The sequence below is a fragment of the Podarcis muralis genome, chromosome 4, assembly GCF_964188315.1.
Source record: "Podarcis muralis chromosome 4, rPodMur119.hap1.1, whole genome shotgun sequence".
Lineage (NCBI taxonomy): Eukaryota > Metazoa > Chordata > Lepidosauria > Squamata > Lacertidae > Podarcis > Podarcis muralis.
In genome coordinates, this window is record NC_135658.1 from 3855765 (window position 1) to 3868405 (window position 12641).

Below are 12641 nucleotides of genomic sequence, written 5' to 3' on the forward strand. Positions count from 1 at the left end.
GGCTGCCTCTTCCTCAACACTTATTTGTGCTATTGTCAACTGAGGAGAGAGAAACTCAGGGTCCCTTCAATCAAAGGTCAACAAGACATTCCCCACTCCTCTTGGGAATTCCAACAAGAAAAACCACTTAGAAACTGGTGTGCAAAGATTCCAACTCTGACACTCTTACAACCTCCCCCCTCTCCCCCCTCTTTCTCTCCCTCTGCCAAGCCACTGGATAAACCTACGTTAGTTAAGGTTATGCTGACATGCAGCTATTTTAAAGACCTGCGATGCAGTTATGGGAAGTTTCAACATGAGAAACTGGCAATGGTGCATCCTGGCCATCACTTCGCAAATCAATCTCCTCCATGGGGCTTCCCTAGATCTTTAGGAATTCTCCGACACCACAAACAAGCAGGGAACAGTGGATTCTCCTTTACTATATTCTGAAGCTCAGATAAGATACAGCAGATGTGTTCTAAATACTTTTCTGTTTTACCCAATGCCTGGTAAGAGTGCACTGTTTGCACCTACAGTCACATTCTTTAACTCAACGGAAAGAGGACAGTTGACACTCAACAGCTAAACCTCAAGCCTGAAACAGTCAAATCTTCCTTCTGAAAAAAAATCAGCAGGTTTCAGATAGAAAGCACACTTCTTCCACAAAAAAGCTGCTCTTTTTCTCTCTCCTCTATGTAAAGCAGGAAATAACCACTTTTACTTCAAGCTAGCTGCCTTTCTGGGAGGCTATTTCAAGATGCGTAGTGTTTTTTGTTTCCTAGCCTGAAATTGCCTACAGAAAGAACCACTGCGGAGTTGGGGAGGGGAAACTCTCAGGCACGCTAGGAAAAAAACACCAGTATAAGACCACCAAAAATAGCTAGGATTTCAGCAGACACCAGAACGCAGGTTGGCGAGAAGGGAGCTCCAAAATACTTTACAAGTTTCTTTTCCGAACCTCCAAGAAGGGAAGAACAATTCACAACTTCAACTTCAAAGCACAGTCCCAGGGATGAAAAGAGCCCACTGCCAGCAGCCCGAAGGAACATTATTTTATACCCCAAAGGATTAAGAAAAGGCAAAACCGGCTCCTTACCCACAACTTTTTCCTTACCTGCTATTGTGGCATCGTCTAAGTAGGTGCCTGGGGGCCTCTCCCCCTGTCCATGGTGCAGAAGGAAGCCGCAAAGGATCCATATGGCTATTCTGGACCATACATCCATGTTGTGTCTGGCAAAGGAGACCCTTCAGTGTTTCTCGTGTGTCAGGAGTTCCTCGGCATCAGTTCCCAACAGAAAAAGAAGCCCAGATTCCCAGGGATACTCCGAGTCCTGTTTCTTTCTGTCCTTGGATTCTTATATTCCAAAAGAGTACAGGAAGTGTCCACTAGCCCAGAAGTAGAGCCAGGTTGTTTCCAAAAGCTGCAGAAGTAAAGGTTGGAAAGGCTTTAAGGAGTTTTTCCCCTAGCCGCTGAACACAGCTCGAAATTCTGCCCCAGATCCAACAGCCTCCCAAAACCTTTTCTATATCCGCAGAACAGGCGCTGAAAGGCTCGTCTTACCTCTAAGTGGGGGTGTCATACAAATCCTAAACACTTAAAAGCATCCGTTTTCAACATGCAACATAACTGGGAAATTAGTAAAAATATTATCTGGGCTTGGCTGCTTTCTTTCGCAAATTATGTACTAGGCTGCTGAAGCAACCCAGCCAATGAAGTAGTAATCCAAGCACATCCCCAAAACTGCCAGCAGGTTTAGAACAGTTTAGCGGATTCAGAACTAGAGGAGACCAGATTATGCCTGGTATAATAGAACTGTAACAGATTCTAAACACACACACACATTATTTGCCAAGCTAGATTTTCAGTCTTCACACGGCAGGAGCCTCAGTCTGACTGCTAAAAGCCTAGCAAGCATTTACTTCTAACGGAACCCAGGAAATCTCTCTGCAAAGAGGCACATGCAGGTGAATTCAGAGCAACACCACCACGCAGCATGTAGAAAACGTGGAAGAGGAACACGTCAGCCAGGTAAAAGATTAAGGAAATGGGGGTCCTGTTGCACAAGTTGCCCCCTTTTGTCCTATCAAAAAGAAAACTTCCTCAGAACCAAAGGAAAGGAAAACGTCTGGAGATCAGCTACCCGCTCTCATCAGACTCCTGCGCTCTTTTCAAGGGCAAGAAACAGCAGCCTTGCGACCACCTGGATCAGACCTTCCCGGCTTGGCGTCCCCTGGATTTCACTCCGCCAACCGAAGGCCGCCAAACCATTTAATCCATTTAAACCTTGGCTTCTGCGCAACTTTCAAAGCGATATTTCTGTCTGTCTGTCTGTCTGTTTGTTTTTTTCTGTCTCTCTCTGCTCCACAAAATCACTCCCTGAAATCCCTTTTCAGACTATCCTGGGCCACTTCCTTCCCTTCTACCCAGCTGTCCAGAAGAGGCTGTGTGTCAAATGCTGAAAATAAAGCAAGAAATAAAAAGCTTCGTCAGGTCGAAAGATTCTGCGTGTCTGGTTTTTTGGGTTTTTTTTTTTAAATCCTGCTAAGCTCTCGGGGAAGGCGACCCAGCAAGTCCGGCCACGGATCTTCTCGAGGCACCTGGTGGCTTTTCCGCAGGAGGGACCTCCGTCGGGCCAGAAGCAAGCCCCCCACCCCGCCGAGAAGCGGGTCCCTGGGGCGCCTTTCACACGAGCAGGAGCCTGATGGCAGTCCCAGGATCTGGCTGGCTTCCTTCTTCCAGAGCAGGAGGAGCTTTTCCTTGCTGGGCCAGGAGGGAGGGAAGCAGGGAGCGGAGGAGGGAGGCCTCACCTGCCCACAGGTGCAGCAGCCTCAGGTAAGAGCTCCTGGCTGACGCCCACTCCCCCCCCCACACACACAGTGTCCCCCACGCAACGGGACACACACGCGGGTGGGTCTTCCTCTTCTTCTCCTCAGGTGCAGGCCCCTCCCCCACACAACGCACCCCCCAAATATGCCCCCCCACAAGCTGACCCCCCCTCACACACACCCTGACCCCCCTCAAACACCCCCTCCGCCCCCCCAAGGGCCTTCCTGGGCTCCCAAATAGCCCCACGAGGGCTGCTCTCCTCTCTCAGGCACAAGGCACTGGGGCGGCCGGCCCTCGCTTCTCCCCCCCCCCGTCCCCCAATTGGTCTCTCCTCAGCACGCCGCCCCCCGCCGCCGGCGCCGCAATGGACTCTCCCACGAACTGTCTCTTTCCCCTCCTGCCGCGCGCCCGCGCCTGCGCTCCTCACTCACTCACGCTCTCTTCCCGCGTCGCCAAGTGGTATCTCCCACGAACGCGCTCGCCGCCCCCGCCCTTCTTATTGGTCTCTTCCTCGTCGTTCCGGCGGCCTCGGCGCTCCTCTCGCAGGAGGAGGCGGGGCTACGCGGCCCCGCCCATTCTTCCCCCGGCAGCCAATAGAGCGCCGCGGTTGGCCGCCCGGCGCGCGGCTTGCCCGGCAGCGGCCTCTAGCGGCGGCGAAAAGGGAGAGCGCGGCCTCTTTGCAGCTTCAAGTGGCGAAGCTCCGCTCGGACTGCACCAATGGAGGGGTGGGGGTGGGGTGTCCTGCTTGCGTTTCTTTATTTTATTCACATTTGTACCCGCTATTCAGCCAAAAAAAATAATCTCCCAGAGTGGCTTACTTGAATTCAAACCAATATGCCCCCTACCTGCAGGCCCCCCTCCCTCCCTACATACATAAAAAATAATGTTATTATTTATACTCCACCCATCTGGTTGGGTTTCCCCAGCCACTCTAGGCGGCTCCCAACAGAATATCAAAATACAATAGTCTATTAAACATTAAAAGCTTCCCTAAAGAGGGCTGCCTTCAGATGTATTCTAAAAGTCAGATAGTTGTTGATTTCCTTGACATCTGATAAATAGAACACACAAAGAAAAAGGAACAAGGAGGGAAGAGGAAAATAACCCTCAACATTTATAGCCTACCTTTTCATTGATAGGGACTCAAGGCGGCTTACAAATAAAATAAGAACAGCTAAAAATATAGATGTTTGTGCATTGTTATAATCATTACTGTTATTGTTTATTCAGATTATATGCCACCCGTCATCTGAAGATCCCAGGGCAGTGCACATTGAAAACAGAATTTACATAGCATAATTAAAAAACACACACAATACAGTCATACCTCCGGTTACAGTTGTTTCAAGTTGCATTTTTTCAGGTTATGGACCGCCGAAAACCGGAAGTACCGGAACGGGTTACTTCTGGGTTTCAGCAGTCGCACATGCGCAGAATCTCTAAATCACGCTATGTGCATGCGCAGAAGTGCCGAATCACAACCTGCACGTGCACAGACGCGCAGACATGGGTTGCGAACGTGCATCCCGCACGAATCACGTTCGTAACCCAAGTGTCCACTGTAAAACAATCACAGAAAAAGTCATAATAACACACATTTGAAAGGCCCTGTTGTTGTTTAGTCATTTAGTCGTGTCCGACTCTTCGTGACCCCCTGGACCAGAGCACACCAGGCACTCCTGTCTTCCACTGCCTCCCGCAGTTTGGTCAAACTCATGCTGGTAGCTTCGAGAACACTGTCCAACCATTAATGGACTGGGTAAAGACATTAGCTGAGATTAGATGACCTTTGGGTCCCTTCCAACTCGTAAGATCCTATGATTCTATGAATGGTTTCATCTGGCAATAAAGATATGAAAGGAAGGCACCGGGTAAACCTCTCTGAAGACAGCATTCTACAGCTGGGAGCCACCACAGAAAAGGCCCGTTCTTGTGTTGTCATGCTCCAAACCTCTTGAGGAGGGGGACACAGAGAAGGGATTTGGATGACAAGTCAGTTTGTTCAAGGAGAGACAGTCAGAAGTCCCCAAAGCCTGTTGCAATAAGGTCTCTGCCTGTCTGCATTGCATTCGCATTATTTCCCACCTTTTTCTCTCCAAAAGAGCTCATTTCAACAACCCTGTGAGGCAGGTTAGGCTGAGAGGCAGTGGCTGGCCACCGAGGTCACTCAGTGAGCTTCATGAGTCAGTGGGGATTCTCTGGTCTCTCCAAGGTCCTAGTCTAATTATTGTATTTTAATATTTTGCTGGAAGTTGCCCAGAGTGGCTGGGGAAACCCAGCCAGATGGGTGGAGTATAAATAATAAATTATTATTATTATTATTATTATTATTATTATTATTATTATTATCTGCTACACCACACCCTGCACAGCAGTTATTGGCTCGTTCCCCTCATGGAACACACAAGTCCTGCAGGAGCAAAGTTTGTGAGTTTGTGCGCAAGATATTTTGCTGTCTGAGGCAAAGGACAAGATGACCCCTTCCCTCCCGGCAGCACACACAGAAGCAAATTGAGCTGATGATGATGATGATTTGTGTAATTTATATACCACCCTTCATCCAAGGATCACAGAAAACACAATTACTAATAATAATAATAATAATCAAATCCCCTCTCCGAACACATTAAAAAGGTCAAAGGAAGAGCATTCCACAAACAGGGAGCCACTGCAGAAAAGGCCCTGTTCTTGTGTTGCCACCATGAAGAAAGGCTTTTGATGAGGAACGCAGAGTCTGGGTCAGTTCCTGTGGGGAGAGGCAGTCCTGGAATATTATGGTCCTGAGCTGTTTCAGGCTTTATAGCTCAAAACCAGCCCTTTAAATTGGACCAGGACTAGCAGCCAGTTCTATTGGGCCAGCACTGATGTAATAGGCTGAAACCATGGAAGCTTACTCTAGTCAGTGTTTTCCAGGGCACTTGAGGGCCATTGCAGGTACAAGGCAGCCTCCATGGCACTCGCAGCTCTGTCCACCCCCCGGTCCCTCAGTATTTGCAGCCTGAGGCGGCTGCCTCATTGCAGAGCTGGTCCTGACCTTAGGTAAAGGTAAAGGGACCCCTGACCATTAGGTCCAGTCGCGAACGACTATGGGATTGCGGCGCTCATCTCGCTTTACTGGCCGAGGGAGCCAGTGTACAGCTTCCGGGTCATGTGGCCAGCAGGACTAAGCTGCTTCTGGCGAACCAGAGCAGCGCATAGAAACGCCGTTTACCTTCCCGCCGGAGCGGTACCTATTTATCTACTTGCACTTTGACGTGCTTTCGAACTGCTAGGTTGGCAGCAAAGGGAGCTCACCCCATCGCGGGGATTCGAACTGCCGACCTTCTGATCGGCAAGTCCTAGGCTCAGTGGTTCAACCCACAGCGCCACCCGCATCCCTGGTCTTGACCTTAGGGATGCTGTATTTGAAAAAGTGGAAATCGGGACAGAAACGTTGTAGGAAATGGCACTGCCAACATCGGCTGCCAGACGCCTGGATTTTCTGGGACATTTAGCTGATTTCCCGCACAGACACTGCTTTGGACTGCAGTATTCCAGTTATGTGCGGGAAATTCTGTGCGTTTCTCCCCTCTAGAGGGCAGCAGGCTCCTTCCAGAGCCCGCAGCACAGGAGCACCCCGTGTTCTGCAGGAGAACCACCTTCCAGATTTCTTCATCCTCTCTCCTGGCAAATTCCAGCTCTGGGTCCACAGAAGGCGAGAATGGGACCACAGCAGCCATGGGGTCCTCCTGGCCATCCGTCCATCTTGACCGCAGACCCAGGGCATCAAGGGTGGGCGTCCAAAGCTGCTGCCTGCCATGAATCACTATTGCAGGCATGTCCAAAGTCTGTTTCAGGGGCCTAATCCAGCCTGCCGGTCAATTTAATCCGGCCCCCGTGGCAGTATATGTCCTGGGGTAAAATCCTTCAAACTTCAATCCTAAAAAAAGTACAACAATTTTGGTCGGCCCTCACACATGTTCACTTTGTCAAATCTGGCTCTCTTTGAAAAGAGCTATTCCACCTGGCCTTTAATTTTAATTCAGCCTGATCTTTTATTTCCCTTCCCTCCCCTTTTATGAAGATCACCCGCTCTGAGACCCCACAGCTAATTCTCCCCTGGCCTTCTCGCTGGCCCAAGTAGGACCAATTCAGCCAGCTAGCCCTGGGGATTATCTAATTGATTTTTATTTTTGAATTTTATTGTTATTCATGTTTTTATGCTGTATTTTATGCTGCTTTTCCAATTAAGTGTTTTAAAATTGTTGTTAGCCGCCCTGCGCCCGGTTTTTGAACCTGGGAGGGGTATAAATAAATTATTATTATTATTATTATTATTATTATTATTATCCACACTGATTGTGAGCAGCTCTCCAGGGTTTCAGGCAGCAAGTCTTTCTTGGTAACGCTAGTTGGGGACACTCAGGGATTGATCCTGACACCTTGTGCAAGCAGAGCAGTTGCTCTCCCAGCCCTGCCAATACAAAGACTCCTGAGCTCATCAGAGAACCAAGCCCGCCTCTTCAACACATACAGCCCCTATTTTGTAATTCTGGGCTCCCACAGACTCTCACTCTTTTCTATTGGGATTCCATCACATACCCTCAAATTCAAGTTGTCCAATTACAGTTGGAGGCCTGGAAGCAATCTGCAATAAGCAGTGATACCTGCATTGCAGAGGGGATGGACTGGATGACCCCTGGGTTCCCTTCCAACTCTACACTTCTACAATTCTGTGAGAGGATGATTTTTATTTATTTCTTCTTTTCTTATTTAAATATATTTTTATTAAGCTTTACATAACAAATTTAAATTCAAACACACCTCCTCATTTAGGATTCTCTGAATCCCTTGACTTCCTTTCGCCCTTCCAGGGTTACCATTGTCAATCTCCCCCCCCCCCCAACATCTGCTTATCTTAATTTCTCTAATTTGTTAAAAGAAGAAGAATGAATTTTCCATAGTTTTTCGCACATTACAAGCATGACTCAAATCTTGCCAAAGTTCTTAGCTGTTCACAGTGTTCTCTTAAGTACATTATAAATTTTCCCCATTCCTTCTTAAAATCCTTCTCTTCCTGGTTTCTGATTTTCCCAGTCAAGTTTCGCCATTTCATCATAGTCCATCATCTTCATCCTCTCTGGTTGGAACTTTGTCTTCTTTCCATCTCTGGGCCAGTACAGTGGTACCTCTGGTTGCGAATGGGATCCGTTCCGGAGGCCCGTTTGCAACCTGAAAAGAATGCAACCCGCGTCTGTGCGGGTCGTGATTCACTGCTTGTGCGCATGCACACTATGTCATTTTGTGTGTCTGCGCATGCGCGAGTGGCAAAACCCAGAAGTGACCCTTTCTGCTACTTCTGGGTCGCCGCGGGACGCAACCTAAAAACACGCAACCTGAAGCAAACGTAACACAAGGTCTGACTGTAGTATCTGCGCTGCTGTCGCCGCATACATAAATAGTCAAGAATGATTCTTCCTGCACCTTGAAGCATAAAGGGCATGATGCAGGAAGTCTCATGCGCAGTCTTCATTTCATGGGAGCCCTGGAAGAGCTCTCTGGTGCCCGGAGGAAATGGAGAAGGTGAATCTTCGATTTGAATGTTGTTTTGGAACAAGACCTTGCCTGAACCCACAGTGACGGCAAATCTCTCTTGCAAATGACTTACGGAGGGCTTTACGAGGCATGTTTCAGTAAGTGATGTTGCCTTTGATGTAGCACTCTGCGTGGGCAGAAATTTGCCAGCGCTTTGCAAAACACCCTCCTACATAAAGCCTCATCAAACTTCACACACATTTGGGCTGGTTTTTTGGTTTTTTGTTAAATCAAAACTTTCCTGTGTTGCTCTGTGGCAAGGGGCGCCAGGTCCGTCTCACACTTGTCTGATTTCCGAAACTTTACAAATAGAGAATTGTGGAATTTTTCTCCCCCTTCCAATTCTTTGTGATCAATATTCTGGCCGCTGCTGTTGCATAAAGGAACAAAACCCCACCTCAGTACCATCACTGTTAGAATGGCAAAGCTAGCTCTGTGAGTTTGTGGAAATGGCAAAATTGACGTCAATCATTAGAGGCCATTCAAATCAGAGAATAATTAGAGATTGGGATGGAATGAAGGAATACATGAAAAAATATGGTTCCGGAACTGGAATATTAATAGATAATGTGTAAAACCTGCAGGGGTAAGCAAGGAAATAATAAAACAATCAACTGAATAATTATTAAACTACAACACAAGATGGAAAAAGTAAAAATAAAATAAAATATTGAGATCACACATGTGTGAAGGGGAGTGGGGGCTATAGGGGCATTTATAAAAATTTCTAATATAATATTTCTAATTGTGTTGCATTTATATATAGGAAAGGGAAGTCTATAGCAATTAGGTATATTTTAATCTAGTCAGCTATGTAATAGGCTTATGTTACAAAACGAATATGGATTTTGAATTTGATGTTTGTAATTCTTTTTCGGTTTTGCAATAAAGACCAGCTTATAAAACACACTTGGGGGTACAAACCCAGAAGGGAAACAAACATTTAAAACAATGTACAACAATAAATTTAAAATTTATAAATGCACAAAGCATATAAACACTTTAAACTTTAAGATAAGCTACCGCAGAGAGATGACCCAGAGTCAGCCATGGAACCGATTTTGGGGATTTTCTTAACGAACTAGTTTGGGTTGGGGGATGGTTTGCGCCTACAGATCTGTACACAGAATCTGGCGACCAGCCGGGGTCGTCTTACGATCTTTGCCTAACAGGAAAAGGTCGAATTTTTGCTTTTCCGGGAGGTCAGCGAGCCTCACCAACAGGGGATCAATGGTCTCACTACATGCTTCTTCATAAAAGGGACATCGAAAGAACAAGTGCTCTGGGCTTCCTATCTCCCCCAATGAACAGGCGCAAAGTCTCTGAGCATATGGGACTTTTTTAAAGGCTCCTTGCTTCCAGCAAGTGTAAAGGTCCTTCTAGCATTTTTGGATACGAGAAAGAAGAGATATGCTGCTGGTGCGGCTATATATCTCTTGATTTCTCCAATTTTATGGTCGGGGCACCTTGCGAAGTCCTGTTGTCTCTCGGTGTCTATGATTCTTTGCCTGACCGTAGCTTTTGCCTGGCCCAACCCCAGACTTAGAAGGGCTTGAGGGGCAAAACCCAGTTTCTGAAGGGTGTTCAGGACTGCTGTCTGCCAGCCTGACTGGACCTGGTCGCAGAGGATCAGTGGGGCTATTCCTTGGGGGAGCAGATCCAACGTCAGATGCTGGCAAGTAGCCCTCTCCTGCCTGAATTTGTCCAATCCTCTTTTAAATCCATTCATTCCGACCCACTGCTCCGTACCGGATCTCAGAGCTAGAACATCCTTGGCAGAGCCCAGTCTGAGATCACAGATCAGCTCTTGGCTCAGCTTCTTGGCTCCAGCATCCATCATGCTGTACGTTATGGAAATCACTGCTACAAAAGATGTCGCCAAGGCCCTGGGCAGTCTGATGGCTGGAAGAGGGGAAGATGAGCGCATAGGAAGAGCTGGCTGGATCAGTCCAGTGGCTCATCTCACGCAGCATCCTGTTCTCACAGAAGCTGACCAGATGCCAGCGAGCAGGATCCGAGCACAGGAGCAACTCTCCCCTCCCGTGGTTTCCCAGAACTGGCATTTGGAACGATTTCTGACATTGCAGTCAGGCAGAACCATCGTGGCTGGTCTAAGGTTAACAGATTTTTTTTCAACGAATCCGGGAACACTTTTCAACTTCAACAGATTTTGTACAGGGACTGATTTGTAAATCCAGGGACTGTCCACGGGGACGTCTGGTAACCTTAGGCTGGTAGCCACCCGTGACTTCCTTGCTAATGAATTTGTACAGCCGTCTTTTCAGGCTGTCCAAATTGGCACTGCTGGAAGCCAGGAAACTGACCGAAGGGCAAAAGAAGGGCCAGTTGGTATGAGCCCAGCTGGCTTAATGGAACCTCCATATCCAGAGGCACTCCTGCTCCGAATTCCAACCAAGGGCAAGGTCATTGCCCTCATCCCTCTGTCCTGTGCTGGAAGGGGGAGTGAGATGGGGTTTTGTCTCAACAGATTGGATTGTTTTCGAAAGGAGATGGCAACCAAGCTATTGGAAGCGCTTTCTGATAGTAAGAGCGATTCAGCAGTGGAATGGATGTGGGTTCTCCTTCACTGGACATTATATATATACACACACACACACACACACTTTTATTAGTTTTTTAACATATTAATTCCAACATTCATACAACATAACTTCTCATCTTATGCAATATTTTGGACTTCCGTCAACACCAGCGGCGTAGCGTGGGTTATCAGCACCCGGGGCAAGGCAAGTAATTTGCGCCCCCTAACCCGGGGCAAGGCAAGTAATTTGCGCCCCCTAACCCGGGGCAAGGCAAGTACAGTAATTTACTCTCCCAAGCAGCAGCAGCGAGGCTTCTCTTTCCCCCGCGCTCTCCTGGAGCTGCCTCTTTTCTTTCCTTTTTCCCCTTTCTCCAAGGCTTTTCGCTTTCTCTCCTAAATTGATTCCTCCTCCACACCGCGGCGTTTCCTGGCTGCTCCCCCCCTCCCCCCTCTCTCCTCCTCGCTCTGCTTGCCTTTCCCTGCCCTGCCTGAGGGCGCCCTGAGGAGACTCCGCTCTCCTTTTTGACCAGGCGAGGTGGAAAAAAGGGGGGAAAGTCTCTTCCCACCCCCTCGCCAGACTCCCTGCTCGGCTCAGCTCACTACCCAGGCGGCCAGTGGAGAGAGTCTTGAGCCGCTTAATTCCCAGCAAGGAATTAGCAGGCTCGCTCCACCTCCTCCTCCTCCCGACTTTGCTGCTGCTGCTGCTGCGCGGCTTTTTTCCTCTACCGACGGCACGCTGTGCCTTGGAGAGGTTCCCGCTTCCTCGAGGGGGGCCGGCCAAACGCGCCCCCCAAAATGTTGCGCCCGGTGCGGCCGGCACCCCTGGCACCCCCCACGCTACGCCACTGGTCAACACCTCTGATAGTTTCCCATTCTATATCACTTTTTATGCATTTCTTAATTTCATATTACCTTTAATTGTCCTTAACTAATAATTCTCCTCCTTATCTTTTTTGCAATATTCCAAATGATACGCCTTACAAAACTTCTTGCAAACCTACTAGCGTAATTTGTTCATCACATTTGCTCTTCAAACAGTCCGTAAATTTACTCCAGTCTTCTGAGAATCTCTGGTCCCGCAGGTTTCGAATTCTTCCTGTTAGTTTATCTAATTCTGCATAGTCCATCAGTTTCATCCTCCAGTCTTCTTTCATTGGTAGTTCTTCTTCACTGGACGTTTTTCAGCAGAGGTGGGACGGACATCGCCCATGTATGATCTACGGTGGTACCTCGGGTTACAGACGCTTCAGGTTACAGACTCCGCTAACCCAGAAATAGTGCTTCAGGTTAAGAACTTTGCTTCAGGATGAGAACAGAAATCGTGCTCTGGCGGCGCGGCAGCAGCAGGAGGCCCCATTAGCTAAAGTGGTGTTTCAGGTTAAGAACAGTTTAAGGTTAAGAACAGGTCTCCAGAACTAATTAAGTACTTTGTAATTTGATGTTAGCCGCTCTGAGCCCGGCTTCGGCTGGGGAGGGCGGGATATAAATAAAATTATTTATTATTATTATTATTATTATTATTATTATTATTATTATTATTATTATTATTATTACTTAACCCGAGGTACCACTGTACTTGAGATTTCTGCATTGCAGGGCGTTGGAATAGATGACCTTTGGAGGTCCCACACAAAATTCTATGGTTTTTCAGCTGCGATCCCTGCCTTGCAGGGAGTTGGACTGAATGACCCCTGGGTTGGGGTCCCTTCCAACGCC

At 47.9% G+C, this 12641-nt stretch overlaps 1 protein-coding gene across 9 annotated transcripts in view; it reads right to left on the bottom strand.

The window, feature by feature from the left end:
• Window positions 1-3355, bottom strand: part of STIM1 (stromal interaction molecule 1) — a 103683-nt gene extending 100328 nt beyond the window's left edge. For 3 of the 9 annotated variants that reach the window (XM_028725480.2, XM_028725481.2, XM_028725479.2), the window contains exon 1: window positions 1097-2784. In XM_028725480.2, coding sequence (XP_028581313.2) covers window positions 1097-1205 — 109 coding nt within the window. In that variant the 5' untranslated portion in view covers window positions 1206-2784. The other 6 variants (XM_077926809.1, XM_077926810.1, XM_077926806.1 and 3 more) reach the window with 6 other exon arrangements.
• Between the last annotated feature and the right edge of the window lie 9286 nt (window positions 3356-12641).